The sequence below is a fragment of the Rhinopithecus bieti genome, unplaced genomic scaffold (assembly GCF_001698545.2).
Source record: "Rhinopithecus bieti isolate Rb0 unplaced genomic scaffold, ASM169854v2 scaffold_17420, whole genome shotgun sequence".
Classification (NCBI taxonomy): domain Eukaryota; kingdom Metazoa; phylum Chordata; class Mammalia; order Primates; family Cercopithecidae; genus Rhinopithecus; species Rhinopithecus bieti.
In genome coordinates this window covers 89,298-105,429 of record NW_016808812.1, presented here as the reverse complement: position 1 = coordinate 105,429, position 16,132 = coordinate 89,298, and the positions used below count along the sequence as shown (strand labels likewise).

Genomic DNA, 16,132 nt, shown 5'->3' with positions numbered 1-16,132 from the left:
GGAACTCCGACATTTTAGGCCTGTAGTTAGGATGTTCTATGTGAAGCATCTAAGAGTCACGATTGGGGGTTTTTAGCCTTTTAGGGGTCACAGGACCCCTTTGCCAGTCTGGAGGAGCCTTTTGCCCCTTCCCAGAATATGTTTTAAAACAGAGGTCCTCAACCCCTGGGCCACCAACCGGGCCACACAGCAGGAGGTGAGCAGCGAGCCAGCAAAGCTCCATCTGTATTTATAGCTGCTCCCCGATTGCTCGCATTACCACCTGAACGCTGCCTCCTGTCTGATGAGCAGCGGCATTAGATTCTCATAGGAGCACAAACCCTATTGTGAACTACACATGTGAGGGATCTAGTTTGTATGATCCTTATGAGAAACTCATGCCTGATGATCTCTCATTGTGTCCCATCACTCCCAGATGGGACCGTCTAGTTGTAGGAAAACAATCTCAGGGCTCCCCTTGATTCTACTTTACAGTGAGTTGTATAATTATTTCATTATATATTACAATGTAATAATAATAGAAATGAAGTGCACAATAAATGTAATACACTTGAATCATCCTGAAACCATCCCCAACCCCTGCCCACCTGGTCCGTGGAAAAATTGTCTTTCATGAAATCAGCCCCTGGTACCAAAAACATTGGGGATCACTGTTTTAAAGTGTTTAAATACGAGGAATTACAAAGGAGACCCTTCATATCAAAATACAGTTATCAAAATTTTCTAAAATTATAATTATGTGCTTCTTTACTAATGTCTTTGAGATCAAACAGCAGATCTTAAAAACTGTCATAATACTTGGAGTAGTGATGGGTATAAAAGTTATTTTGAGATCTCTGCAGGAACTGTAATGTGATATGAAAAAGTCTGTGACTCCTGTTACCAACAAAGTCTTAAGTCTCAAGTCTACTACTACTGGGGTATGTTACCTACATTCCTAAGTGAGGGAAATGTTATGTTTCAGTTGAGGGCAAATGATGACAAAGATGGAATTTTTTTCTCTTTCAAGTTCACAGACCACCCCCCTCCAGTCCCCGCAAGAATGACTGGATCTCAGGTTTAGAACTCCTAGTCCCTTCTAGAACTATTGCACATAGAGAATATTTGTGCAAAAAAAATGGCCATGATTAAGCCTCTATTGTCTAATGAGGCTGACACTATTATTATCTCCCTCTTAAAGATGAGAAAACTGAGGTTTAGATAGGTGAGTACATTTTTCAGGGTCATCCATTTAGGATAGGATGGAGCTGGAATTCAATCCTTGGCCCTCTGAATTCTTCGCTACATTGCTATGCTTCAGTTGAGATGATCCTTTGTTTCTATATTGATAAAGTATTTCTTGTTCACCACACTTCACAAATGTGAAAAACAACACTATCCAGTTCCGCTGAAAGGATGAATAAATTACCATGTCCTTATGCACTGTGGGTGGGAGTGTACATTGCTCCATCCTTTCTGACAACCGTTTGATCAACATATATTATTAACCTTAAATTTGTTCTAGTAATTTTACTCCTGGGAAGATACCCTTGGGAAAAGACCACAGTACAAAGATGCCGCATGCAAAGATGTTCATCTCAGTGACGCTTACAGTAAGGGAATTTCCAAACAAACTGAAAGTTAGGCAATAGAAGGATGGTTAAGTATCCTATATATATTTACCAGATGGTAAATACAGGTATTAGGCAGGCATTTAAAATTATGACACTTAAGACTATATAATTAAGCTTTTGTAATGAGTGCTCATTAAAAGCACCTATTATTTAATCTGAGTGATGACATAGGACAGTCTTTTCATGGTGGTGATATTTGTAGATGGTAGTAGTTCTGGAAATGCCAATTGCTAGGTCAGGAACTAAAACCTTCAGAGGAAAAATTCTTCTGCTTCCTGTCCCCACACTGTCAGAGACGAGTGACTTTTCCTTGGGCCTCTGACCTCACTTACTATATCAGAACCACCCTTTTGGAAATATTTGGAGAGTGTTTAGAATAAGAGTTTACAAATTAATGTGGTTAGCATACTGGTTCAAATACCTCTTTATGTAGGGAACTAAACTGCCTTTGTTAAATTTCTTTTAATGAGCTGGATTCTTGAGATGTTTCCACTTATAAATGTAACAACTACAAATAGCTGATCCTAGTTTGCTATTGAACATATGTTATGTTAATCGTTGTTTTATTTTAATTTCTGGTCTCTTGACCAACAAGAGTCTGAATGTGTTCCATCACTTGAAGATGTTTAGGTCTGTTCTTCTCTTTGTAAGAACAAAAGTACTGTACTTAAGATCTTATGCTTTCATTTGGAAGTCTATTAATTCCTTTTTAAAATGTAGTCGTGAGTCCCAATTTCTGTCAGATTTCTTAAACTTTCTGGAAGACTTTCTCAAGGGAAGTATTTTTACCTTCCCAAGTCTCCAGATTCCTGCTGTCTCCTCAGTCCTGTTCATTAAACTCATTCAACTGGTTTCAGAGTTCATGCATTTCTTTTCTTTCTCCTTATTTTTCTCTAACTATGACTAAACGTTTGCTCTGTGAATCAGATCCTCTGCTAACTGGGGGGTAGACTTCATCAGTCTCTGCTGCTACTGCTCTGCCTTCTTGAACAGTATTTCTGTTTTCACCAAAGAACTTGTGATGGCACATATCATGTTTGTCAGAATCCAGTTTTTCACACCTCATTATTTAGGATTTGATCAGAACTCTGGGGCAAAGTTTACTTTTGTAATATTTGGGAAGACTAGGTTTGCTAAAGGAATAACGTCAAGATTTCAGCAGAAATGTTTGTTTTGGAGACAGTTATAAGACATATAACAATTCTTTACAAATAGGTTAGATTCTTGTACCTTCAGTTTACCGACCTGTTACAGACAGCTCAGGGTTATTTAATTGTAATGTTTATAAGTATTTTTGTATTATGTCTTTTAAAGAAACAGAAAAGACAATGTAGGTAGGGGAGAGAGAGAGTTATATTAACCTTTTTATTTACCATTTCTGGTACTTTTCATTTGTTCCTGTGGATTCAAGTTACCGTTTGGTGTCATTTCCCTATTCCAATATAGCCTTGTTCCATTCCTACTAGTATCCTTTTGTTGTTATTTTGAAATATATTACATTTCTGTATAAGCCACAACACGTGATTATATACATCATTTTCTGCAACTGCTTTTTAAACCAGTTAAGGAGAGGAAATTTGCAATTATCCTATCTTTCCTATCTTTTATGATTGTATACATAACTACCTTCACTGGTATTCTTTGTTTTTTATCATGTGAATTTGAATTACTGTCTGGTGTCATTTTCTTTCAGCCTGAAGAAATTCCTTTAGTATTTTATAAGATGGGTCTGCTAGCATTATCTCAGTTTTGTTTATCTGCAAATGTTCATATTTCATCTTCATTTTGAAAGATAGTTTTAGTGGATATAAAATTCTTGGTTGACTTTTTTTTTTCTTTCAGCACTTTGAATATGTCATCCCATGGCCTTCATTGTTTCTGATGAAAAGTCACATTAATCTGGTTGGAATTCTCTCGTATATGACAAAACATTTTTCTCTTGCTGCTTTCGGGATTTTCACTCTTTACCTTTCAAAATTTTAACTGTGACATGTCTGAGTGTGGACCTCTTTGCCTTTATCCCACTTGGAGTTCATTTGACTTCTTGGATATGTAGATTTATTTTTTAAAAAAAATCATATTTGGGGCTGGGCATGGTGGCTCACGCCTGTAATTCCAGCACTTGGGAGACCGAGGTGGGTGGATCACCTGAGGTCGGGAGTTCAAGACCAGCCTCACCAACATGGAGAAAACCTGTCTGTACTAAAAATACAAAATTAGCTGGTGTGGTGGTGCATGCCTGTAATCCCAGCTATGCAGGAGGCTGAGGCAGGAGAATCACTTGAACCTGGTAGACGGAGGTTGTGGTGAGCCAAGATCATGCCATTGCACTCCAACCTGGGCAACAAGAATGAAACTCTGTCTCAAAAAAAAAAATCATATTTGGGAAGTTTTCAGCAATTATTTCTTCGAGTATTTTTCTGCTCCTTTCTCTCCTCTTCTTCTGGGACTCCTATTAGGTGTCACATATGTTGGTGTACTTAATGCTGTCCTGTGTTCCTTTAGGACTTCGTTCATTTTTTTTCTTTTTCTCTCTGTTCTTCAGATTACATATCTCTATTGATCTATCTTCAAGTTTGCTGATTATTTCTTCTACCACTCAAATTGCCTGTTTAGCCTCTTGAGTGAATTTTTCATTTTGGCTGTTGTACTTTTCAACTTCAGAATTCCTACCCCCCCATTTTTTGTAATTTTTCTTTATCTTCTGTATTTGAGATACTGTCGTAATACCTTCCTTTAATTCTTTAAGTATGGTTTACCTTAGTTGTTCCAACATATTTGTAATATCTGCTTTCAAGTCATTGTCTGCTACATTTAATATCTGGGTCCTTTCAAAGGCAGTTAGCATTGCCTACTGTTTTTCCCATATGTGGATCACACTGTCCTGTCTCTGCATGTTTTGTATTTTTTGTTGAAAACTGGACATTTCAGATAATATATTGTAGAAACTCCAGATACTGATCTTTCTGCCTTCTGCCTCTGGGGCATGTTGTTTTTGTTGTTTACTTGTTTATTTGTTTCATGACTTGACTAGTTCAGTGAAGTCTATTTTTCTGCAATGTGCAGCCTCTAATGTCACTTCTTAAAGAGCACACTCTTGGGTGTGTGCACAGTTACTCTGACTCTTGTATCTTCACCAGGAATGACAGTAGTTGCAGCTAGGCTCTCTTTGACTATCTGTTTCCCTGATCTCCCTGTTAAGTTTCTGACTAATTTTCTGTATTGGTCTTATACAACTGGTATTACACTCAGTTGTTAGTCTCCCTCCTTAGCTGATTGTTCTGTTGTTTTTGACAATACCTTGAGGCATAATTGTTCCACAGTTTGATACAATTAAATTTTTGCAGGAATAGTCCTTAAATCTAATCCCTGAGGCTTGCTCTGACCTCAGGAAGGTTCCTTCTAGCTGTCTCTTTCCCAGTTCGCTGTTAACCTTCTAGGTGGTCTACCCTTTACTTTTTCCTGTCACAGAGCTACCAGCCTTCTCTTAATTGTCAGCCACCAAAATCTCCATGATGTTTTGTACAGCACTCATGAGCTTGAACTTCCCCATGGCATATTCTGCATGAAGTTGCTCTCCTTGTGAAGAGCTGCAGTTCTTACAGCCTGCCTTTTCCCTGGGCAGAGCTCTGTACCACTGCTGTGGAGATGGCAGTGTAAACATTGGTCTGCTTCTCTTGGGGTGACACCCTGCTCTGAGTGGGGTGCTGGGTAGGGGCAACAGCCTCTGGTCTTCTCAGCTTGCCTCTCTTGTCGTGGAACCTTCATTCTGTGAGAGAGCTGGGGCAGGGACAATCAAGTTTCAGCATTCTTGGCCTGTTTTTAGTTTGTTTCTTTGTTTTTGTTTTGTTTTGTTTTGAGATGGAGTCTTGCTCTGTTGCCCAGGCTGGAGTGCAGTGGTGCGATCTCAGCTCACTGCAACCTCTGCCTCCCGGTTTTAAGCAATTTTCCTGCCTCAACCTCCCAAGTAGCTGGGATTACAGGCGCCCGCCACCATGCCTGGCTAATTTTTGTATTTTTAGTAGAGAGGGGATTTCACCATGTTGACCAGGCTGGTCTCGAAATTTTGACCTCGTGATCCACCCACCTCAGCCTCCCAAGTGCTGGGATTACAGGCGTGAGCCACTGCACCCAGTCTCTTGGCCTGTTTTGCCTAGGGTAGAGCTTCCACCCTGCAGATGTAGGCTGGGTAAAGCAAGGGAGCCCTGGTCATCTTGACCACACTTGCCTGGAATAGAACTTCTACAATATCAGGCTGTGAGGGATAAGAATGCTGGTGGCCTGGTCTTCCTAAGGAGAAACAGTGACTCTGGACCAGGGACAAGAGGGAGCCCTTTTGTCTTGGCCACACCTACTTAGAGTAGAACTTCAGTCACTCTGGGCTGGGTATGGGGGTGGGGGAGCAGTTTATGGCCCGAATGCTGCAGAATCTTACTGTTACTACCAAGATTTAGATTTTCTTGAATAAAACGTTTTTCCATTTGCTACATGCCCTCAGGACAACTTGTAGAGACTTTAAATCAGGGGTGTTCAATCTTTTGGCTTTGCTGGGCCACATTGGAGGAAGAAGAATTGTTTGGGCCACATGTAAAATACACCTAACAATAGCTGATGAGCTATTAAAAAAAAAAGTTTGTGTGTAAATCTCATAATGTTTTAAGAAAGTTTACGAATTTGTGTTGGGGCACATTCAAAGCCATCCTGGGCCATATGTGGTCCATGGGCCACACTTGGACAAGCTTGCTTTAAATGGCTGTTTAAAAAGAATTTTCATCAGTTATGGTTGTCTTTCTGGGGATGGGATCTGGGAAGCTCCTTACACTTCCAGTCCAGCTTTAACTTTTTGAAAATAACAAACTGCGTTTCTTCAAAGGTATTTTTCCTTCTAGACCTCACTGATCCACACAGCCCTTTTCTCCTTCTGTCTGAGCTAGGAAGTCTTTGACCATAAACTCAAACAATTTCAGGTGTGTATTAGTCCGTTTTCATACTGCTATAAAGAACTGTCCAAGACTGGGTAATTTGTAAAGGAAACAGGTTTAATTTACTCACAGTTCAGCATGGCTGGGAAGGCCTCAGGAAACTTACAATTGTGGCAGAAGTGGGAGCAGGAGCAAGATACCTTCTTCACAAGGCAGCAGGTAGGAGAAGTGCCTAGCAAAGGGGGAAGAGCCCCTTATAAAACCATCCGATCTCCTGAGAACTCACTCACTATCACTAGAACATCATGGGGGAAACCACCCATGATGATCCAGTTGCCTCCACCTGGTTTCTACCTTGACACATGGGGATTACGGGGATTACAATTCAAGATGAGATTTGGGTAGGAACACAAAGCCTAACCATATCAAGGTGGAAGAAAGAAAGTTTAACTTTTGAATATATAAATATCATTTAATTTAGTCTAGGAACATGGCTTTCTTGGCATGGATGAGGGAGAAATTTATCTCTAACTTACCAAAACCTTAATGCTGAGTGATTTGAGTCTCTTTAAGAACTTGAAAGTATTAGAAGGCCAGGTGCAGTGGCTCACACCTGTAATCCCAACCCTTTAGGAGGCCGAGGCAGGAGGATAGCTTGAGCCCAGGAGTTTGAGACTGCAATGAGCTGTGATTGCACCACTGCACTACAGCCTGGGTGACAGAGCAAGACCTTGTCTCAAAAAAAAAAAAAAAAAAGTACCATAGGGAGCAAAGGGTCTTTGTTCCTGTGGGGTAGGCAATTCCTAGTGGTTGTGAAGAAGTAGATAGGTGCCTGCTACCCCACTTATCACACACACATACCCCCCTGAATTTTTACCCTTTCTACTTACAACACTGGTATTTTTTGTTTGTTTGTTTGTTTGAAGATGTAGTCTCGCTATGTCGCCCAGGCTGGAGGGCAGTGGTGCAATCTCAGCTCAGTGCAGCCTCTGCCTCCTGGGTTCAAGTGATTCTCCTGCCTCAGCCTCCTGAGTAGCTGGGACTACAGGCATGTGCCACCACACCTGGCTAATTTTTTTTTTTTTTTTTTTTTTTAAGTAGAGATGGGGTTTCACCACGTTGGCCAGGCTGGTCTCAAACTCCTGACCTCAAATGATCCACCCGCCTCTGCTTTCCAAAGTGCTGGGATTACAGGCGTGAGCCACCGTGCCTGGCCAGTATTTATGTTTTGACAGGCTTAATGCCAATAGCTGACACCCACAAGGATGGTCTCCAGTTGCTGCTTTGAGGCAGAGTGTAAGTATTCTCAGAAAACCAACTTCTATTTTCAGGGATAATAGAATATCAAAAGCTTTGTCTAAGACAACGTTGACTCGTCACCTGTTTTTGTATGTCCTGGGAGCTAAGAATAGTTTTTTACATGTTTTAATGGTTGGAAAATATCAAAATAAGATGATTTCAGGACATGTAAAAATATGAAATTTAGGCCAGATTTGGTGGCTCAAGCCTATAATCCCAGCACTTTGGGAGGCTGAGGTGGGCAGATTGTTTGAGCCCAGGAGTTTGAGACCAGCCTGGGCAACGTGACAAAACCCCAATCTCTACAAAATGATAGAAATATTAGCTGAGCATGGTGGCACACACCTGTAGTCCCAGCTACTATGGAGGCTGAGGTGGGAGGATTGCTTGAGCCTGGGAGGTTGAGGCAGCAGTGAGCCATGTTCGTGTCACTGCACTCCAGTCTGGGTGACAGAGCAAGACCCTGTCTCAAAAAGCAGAAAAGATCTGAGACTCATTATATTAATATATGCTTCCTACAGAACAATTTTTATTCCACAAAGTTTATGATAGTTCACCTATAGTTAAATGATCAAATAATATGCCTTTTTCGTCTATGCTGAAAGAAAGACAATATGCCACATTGTAATCCTTGCTTATCAGGAGGTTCAAGTTCCCTCTGGTTTTGGGTACATATAATGAAACAGTGTGATTTCTGAGATTTAAAACCCTAAAATTTCTGCCAGTGAAGTTCAGATATACATACAGATCAATATTTGAAACCAAATTTTTGTCATATATCTATGCAGTAGAGCTTTTGAAATCGAGTGGTTTCCTGTTTTGTGCCTAATAGATCCATAGTCGTATTGCACGAATTGTTTTCGTCCTCAGGGATTTTCTCCGTGCCTGTCCCACCAGGCCCCACCTGCCCAGAGCCTACACTTCCACATCAGTTACTTTCTGGAACATCTTTGTTTCTTTTTTCTAGGCATCCAGTGGAAATTATTATTTCATCCCATACATCGTGACACCGTGTGCTGATTATTTTTGCTGCGAGAGTGATGCCCAGAGACGAGCCTCCGAGTATATGCAGCCCAACTGGGACAACATCCTGGGCCCGCTGTGCATGCCTTTGGTGGACAGGTTCATTAGCCTCCTTAAGGACATCCACGTGACCTCATGGTAATTCCCATCTGCCACCAGTAACCCCTGGAGACTCACCAAGATTTCCCCCTCGCTTTCAGGGAAGGGGTACACCTTCACGGAGACCAGAATTGCTGGAGAACCCACTATTGTACCTTACTGGCTCACTTAGCTGGGCCACTGAAATGAAGCCAAAAGAGAATAGAACTGGAATTAAGAGGTCAGGATTGAGCCTGTGTCTGGCCCTGACTTCCTGTTTGATCTTGACATGTAACTTTTCTTCTCTCTGACTGTTCTCTCTCTTCTAGATAAGACAACTTATAGGAAGTTGTCAGTGATGTTTTTTTAAATGATCTCTTTCAGCTCTGAGATCCTGTGTTTCAAGATGATTTCTGAGCATGGCTTTACACTGGCATGGCTGTTGAGGCTCTTCAGATATCTCAGCAAGGTCATTCTGACCTTACGCTCTCGTGCTTTAATAAGCCTTTGTGTGTTGAGTGGAGCAGCAGCTATCCTCAGGGTGTACTGCGCTGTGTTGTCTTTAGATTTAGGTTGGGTGAGGTGAAATATGCAGAAGTCAATAGGTTTAGATTGGAATCTTGGCTTAGGTGATTCCTACCTGTGTAGCACTGAAATAGTCAGCTCACCTATTGGAGCCTCAATGCTCAAGAAACCATACCTTCAGATGTTCTTATTGTGAAAGACAGAAAAATTATTATTCTTAACCAAAGGATCCAGTTATTTTGCTTGCAGCCAATTTAAAGGATTTATTCCCGTAAGTTGTGTCACAAGGAGAAGGATTTGTCCTTCCAAAACAAATGAAAATCCCAAACACTGGCAGAGCTGACCTGAAATGAAATGTAGAGGACCTCCTGTCACACTGTGGCTCAAATAGTGGCACCCTGAACTGCGGAGTGTTCTATTGTAGTATTGGTATGTACAAAAGGACACTTCTTAATGGTGTCCTTTTCTATCCCATCACCTCTTCTCTGGATGCAGACCTTCTTCTACAGATTTTAATGGAAAAGGAGATTGGAAACCTAAATATGTGTGACCGCATGCCAACATAGAGAGCAAATGGGGGACATTTTGTGGCACATTCCTGGAAAACCTCATGCAGTTGTTCCTTGCTAACTGTTGTCTGATTGCAAAATAAACACTTTAGTGAAGTTTTATGGAAAGCTCTCCCAGTACCATATTTTCAGGTCTGACAAGGAGGTAGACTCGCTAGATCTGCCGGATGATTTAGGTCTTTGCAAGACATGGATTCAAGTTTGATTCTCATTCAGTGTGTGTATGTATCAGTAGGCAAACAACTCTTGTGATTTCATTTCATTTCAAAGGGCTTGAAATACCTATTGGTGGATTCTACCCTATGAACTGGCAGTGTCTGGCAACAGTTAGTAAGAGAGGAAGTGGTGCTTATAGTTGAAAACATCTATAACACAGATGGAAAGGAAGTTTTTAGCTCAAGTGCCAGCTCTGATAGATTTATAAAATCTATTTTGAGACCTGTGCTAGAATGGCTTGGAAGCCATTTCCAAGTTCTCATTGATCAGCAACATCTTCCTTGATTACAGAGGCAGAAATGGCTGCATGCTTGTTACATATCTGATGTCCCCAAGCCATCCTCAAACCAGTGTTTAATTTACCTAAAAGGTACTGTTCTTCTGAGGCTTCTTAGTTTATTAAAATTATTTTCAGAATTACCCTTGAAAATAAGGCTGAAGTATAACTTTTTACTTATCAGGCTAACCTAATAACACTTTAATAGCTTTAATGCCTTTATAGTCCACCAAATGGGCAATGGCTGGCATCCAATTTAATGACTCATTCAATTAGTGACAGAATTTTAAACACTGGCAGAATCTGCTAATTTTGTGCATCATTGGGATGATGGCAATTGACAAATAAGGAAATAGAAAACTAAAGCAGTGCATTGATATTTTTCTATCAGAACCCCTGCTGTGTGCGTCACTTCATTCTTTAAATGTTAACGGAGGTCCTCTTGTGAGCATTGGACCAGGTTATGTACTGTACATATACATATTTGGCATTGTTTTGTAATTATTGAAAGTAGGCACCATTTGTTCTTATCCTATCTCATGTTGTGTTTCTCTCTCTGAAGACTATTATTAAATTTAGCTTACTCTCTTTTTAATGAACAGCCTAATTTTACACTCTGCAGTTAGACCATTTCAGCTTCGTTTTGTGTGTGTGTGTGTGTGTGTGTGTGGTTTTTTTTTTTTTTTTTTTAGACCGAGTCTCACTCTGTTGCCTAGGCTGGAGTGCAGCCGTGAGATCTTGGTTCACTGCAACCTCTGCCTCCCGGGTTCAAGCAATTCTCCTGCCTCGGCCTCCCAAGCAGCTGGGATTACAGGTGCCCACCACCATCATGCCCAGCTAGTTTTTGTATTTTTAGTAGGGACGGGGTTTCGCCACATTGGCCAGGCTGGTCTTGAACTCCTAAGCTCAGGTGATCCTCCTGCCTTGGCCTCCAAAAGTGCTGAGGTTATAGGCGTGAGCCATTACGCCTGGCCCCATTTCAGCTTCTTAATGGGGTGACAGTATTACTGTTTGGCAGTGTCCCACCTCCACTTAAAAATTCCTATGGAAAATAGACAAGATATTTTAAATCAATCTATGGTTGTTGTAACTCATCCTCTCTCTGTATACCAAGTTAGGTCATTTTTCAAGGTTTTAAACCAAATACAAGATAATAGTATTGGCTCTTCAAGAGACTATGGTGATATTCCAGTGTGAATTTGACTGCTTTAAGTGTTTTTAAGCTTCCTCGTGCTTATCTAGGTGCTCACCTGAAGGAAGTTTTGTGTTTTCCATTAGAAAGCCATTCTCCGGGCCAGGCACGGTGGCTCACGCCTGTAATCCCAGCACTTTGGAAGGACGAGGCAGGTGGATCACTTGAGTCCAGGAGTTTGAGACCAGCCTGGCCAACATGGTGAAACCTCGTCTCGACTAAAAGTACAAAAATTAGCCAGGCATGGTGGCACATGCCTATAGTCCCAGCTACTTGGGAGGCTGAGGCAGGAGAATTGCTTGAACCAGGGAGGAGGAGGTTGCAGTGAGCTGAAATCGCGCCACTGCACTCCAGCCTGGGCAACAGAGGGAGACTCCATCTCAAAAAAAAAAAAGAAAGAAAAAAAAAAAACATTCTGGCCATTCAATATGATGAGGAGAGCAAGGCTGTCCATAAGTTTCCGGGCATGACCTCTGTGTGTCCCATCTTGTATTGCTTAGGGACACAACACCAGTTTCCAGCCCTCACCTCAATTGGGGAAAGCTTCCTGACTACTAACGAGAGACACCTGATAGAGAAATTCATTTGAAAGGCATTCTCATGTATGTTTCCTGGGTTTTGGAGCTCCGTTTGGCTTTGTTACTAGTGGGCAAAATACATACATAAGGAAGGTACCTTCTCGCCCTCTGTATGTTTGAAAATGCCAGAGACAGAGACAGTGGGCTTGGTTGGCAGCAAGTTCTGTGTGTTGTCCGAGTACAGATGGGAGTCACCTTTGAAAATATCTTCAAGGTTGAATGAACCGATTTTTATTTGTCATTTATTGGTCTATAAAATGTGAATAAGTAGAAAGTATCTCCTGTTTGCTGGCGCAGGGAGGCTCAGGTCTGGGCCGAGGTCCCCATGTGTTAGCCTAAGTCACGTCAATGAGAACCATTTTGGGCGCAAGACAGTCCTGGGTGTATGTAAATGTGACTGGAGGTTTTTGTGGTTTTCTTTCTCTAGTGTTTATTACAAAGAAACCTTGTTAAATGACATCCGGAAAGCCAGAGAGAAGTACCAAGGTGAGGAACTGGCGAAGGAGCTGGCTCGGATCAAGCTCCGCATGGATAATACTGAGGTTCTGACCTCAGACATCATCATTAACTTACTCCTGTCCTACCGTGATATCCAGGTATGAAATCCACCTAGCCGAGGCTCACGTATGCTGCGTTCTTCCTTGGCTTGAGGAACTTCTTGTGAAGTACTTGTATACTCAGTATGTGGTGAGGTGGCTGGGGTTTTTTTGTTTGTTTCTGTTTTCTTTTTTGAGACGGAGCTTTGTTCTTGTTGCCCAGGCTGGAGTGCAGTGGCGCGTTCTCGGTTCACTGCAACCTCAGCCTCCCGGGTTCAAGCAATTCTCCTGCCTCAGCCTGGGATTACAGGCATGCACCATCATGCCCGGCTAGTTTTGTATTTGTAGTAGAGACAGGGTTTCACCATGTTGGCCAGGCTGGTCTCAAACTGACCTCAGGTGATCCACCTGCCTCGGCCTCCCAAAGTGCTGGGATTACAGGCATGAGCCACTGTGCCCAGCCAGAGGTGGCTGTTTTATAGACAAATAGGTATGTGGCTAGGTCATAGGTCATCCAGCTTATCTGTTGCAGTGGAAATTTTGGAGGTTTTGTCACATCGGGGTGGTGTGACCACTCCGACAAGAAGAGATGTCATAAACAGGACTGTTTGGCAGAAGGAGCCAAGAATTTAAGTTTATATGAACTTTATGCTAGGCATTGTTGCAATCCCTTTGACAAACCCAAATTCATTTAATCCTCTTAACAACCCTATATAGAATATGTATACTCTGATTATCCCGATTTTACACGTGAGGAAACTGAGGCACAGAGCAGTTAAGTAACTTGCCCAAGGTCACACAGCAGTTGGTTAGGTCAGGATTCAGACTGAGACTGACTGACTCCGTTGTCCTTGTTCCTAACCCCTCTGCTGTGCGACTTCCTTTAGGCTTTTCTCACTTCCTCCTTTGTTTACCACCATACATCAGTGACAGGGAGAACAGGAGTAGCAGAAACACATTCAGGACCCAGGGAATGTAGCTGTTTATTCTACGACAAGCATCAGAAGCTCCTGGAGAGTTCTGACGCTGGGCTTTTGGTCGTGGTTCCGTGAAGGAAATTGAGCGTTTCCTCCCTCCAAGTTGAATGCCATTGAGCCATCTCTAAGGATGTCTTGCCTTCCTTCCCTTTGGAGGAACACAAGGTCATGTTCCTTACTCATAGAGTTCCACAAAGCCATGTTGAGGGTTGTTGGCTAGAAGTCTTTAAATTGAAGTGATGGAGGCATCCATTTATGACCTGGACCAAAACAGAGTCACCCAGTAAGGAATTCCTGCCCCTAGTGATAAACAGATGCAGCTAGCTGATTTTATTTTATTTCTGTTTTCGAATTTTATTTATTTACTTTTTGAGACAGGGTCTTGCTCTGTTGCCCAGGCTGGAGTGCAGTGGTGTGATCTCAGCTCACTGCAACCTCTGACTCCCGGGTTCAAGCAATTCTCCTCCCTCAACCTCCTAAGTGGCTGGGATTACAGGTGCCTGCCACCACACCTGGCTAACTTTTTTTATTTTTAGTAGGGACGGGGTTTCACCATGTTGGGCAGGGTGATCTCGAACTCCTGGCCTCAGGTGATCCACCTGCCTCAGCCTCCCAGAGTGCTGGGATTACAGGTGTGAGCCACCGTGCTTGGCCAGCTGGCTGATTTTAATAGCAGGTGCTACTAAGGATGATGGTAATGATTAGGTCATGTCTTCCAGGACAAGAAAATGGGAATGGCTTTTCTTGAAGCCTTTCTTCCCTCAAGCTTCTTCCTTTTGTCCTTCCCTCCATGCATCCCTTCTTTTCATAACCTTCCATTCATGCTCAAAGGTGGGCCAAGAAGTTCTTGGAATACACTGCCTTCTCCCTCCTGGGGCAGCAGCATCAAGGCGCAGAGCCACAGGACAGGCATGGCATTTCAGTGGGAAGCCCTGTTCTGCTGACTATGGCTGGCTGTCAGCAAGTTGGCCAGTTCCAACGATTCTAAGCCTGGCTGAAAGAGTAACAGGTGGCACTGCTAAGAGGGGACTTAGCTGAGACAAGCATGGTCGCAATTTTTCCCCGGGTAATTATGCAGAGTTTAGAGCAGTGGTTCTCAACCCAAGAACTTTTTTGGCAATGTCTGGAGACATTTTCAGTTATAAAAACTAAGCGTGTATGTGCAGGGCATGAGGAGGGTGGTGTGCTGTTGGCTTTCAGTGAGTCAAGGCCAGCATCCTACAGTGCCCAGGACAGCTCCCACAACAGAGAATTATGGTCCAGAAATGTCACTAGTGCCAAGGTTGAGAAACACTAGTTTAGATTAATATATTTGATTCTGGCAAAATAGGAAGGACTGGAATCTATCTGCTTTGACTGGAAGTTTGTGTGTATTTGTCCAGCTCACTTTAACACACATCTCTGCTGATACTGTTTTTATTTTGTTTTAGTTTTTGAGACAGACGGAGTCTTGCTCTGTTGCCCAGGCTGGGATGCAATGGCATGATCTCGGCTCACTGCAACCTCCACCTCTCAGGTTCAAGCAATTCTCCTGCTTCAGCCTCTTGGGTAGCTGAGATTCCAGGTGCCCGCCACCATGCCCAGCTAATTTTTGTATTTTTAGTAGAGATGGGGTTTCACCATGTTGGCCAGGCTGGTGTGGAACTCCTGACTTCAAGCGATCCACCCACCTCGGCCTCCGAAAATGCTAGGATTACAGGTGTGAGCCACCAGGCCTGGCCTCTGCTGATACTGTTAACTCTCCTACACTCAGCTGTTTCCTGGCTGCTGGGCTCCTTTACTTTTGTTGCCTTTGGATGCTTCATGCCCTTTGATAGCAGGGATTTCTTCTCTGTTCTTCGGTCTCTTATCCATTTTATTTTCTGCTCTTTTTCCCTCCTATTAAAGGCTACAGGTAACTTCACTAAATGCCCTTTGTAAGGAAGGGCCTGCCTTTAAGTGCTGAGGCTGTCTCATGTTTATAACAATTCAGAAAAATCAGTGAAGAGCTGTGTTTCCTCTCTTGCTCACTTTGGGACCTCTTGCCAACAGGACTATGATGCGATGGTGAAGCTGGTAGAAACACTGGAGATGCTGCCTACGTGTGATTTGGCAGATCAGCATAACATTAAATTCCACTATGCGTTTGCACTGAATAGGTAAGAACGATAATGTATGTACAGGGTTTTGAAACATGCCGCCTGTTGAATTCTGCTTCCTTCTTTCGTTCAACATCGAGTATGAGCCAGGTCACATACTAAATGCCAAGGTTATGAAGATGGGCAAGGCCCAATCTTTGTCCTCAGGGACTTTGTATTTGGAATACACATTCTTTTTTTTTTTTTTTT

General features: G+C 42.5%; 1 protein-coding gene across 1 annotated transcript in view; it reads left to right on the top strand.

Annotated features, from left to right (window-relative positions):
* MAP3K15 (mitogen-activated protein kinase kinase kinase 15) overlaps positions 1 to 16,132 on the top strand; it is a gene marked incomplete at its 3' end in the record, with an annotated part of 115,319 nt that overhangs the window by 16,627 nt on the left and 82,560 nt on the right. The window contains exons 3-5 of the mRNA XM_017887235.1: positions 8,802 to 8,995; positions 12,720 to 12,888; positions 15,837 to 15,943. Of these exons, the coding sequence (XP_017742724.1) occupies positions 8,802 to 8,995; positions 12,720 to 12,888; positions 15,837 to 15,943 (470 nt within the window). The remainder of the gene's footprint in view (positions 1 to 8,801; positions 8,996 to 12,719; positions 12,889 to 15,836; positions 15,944 to 16,132) is intronic.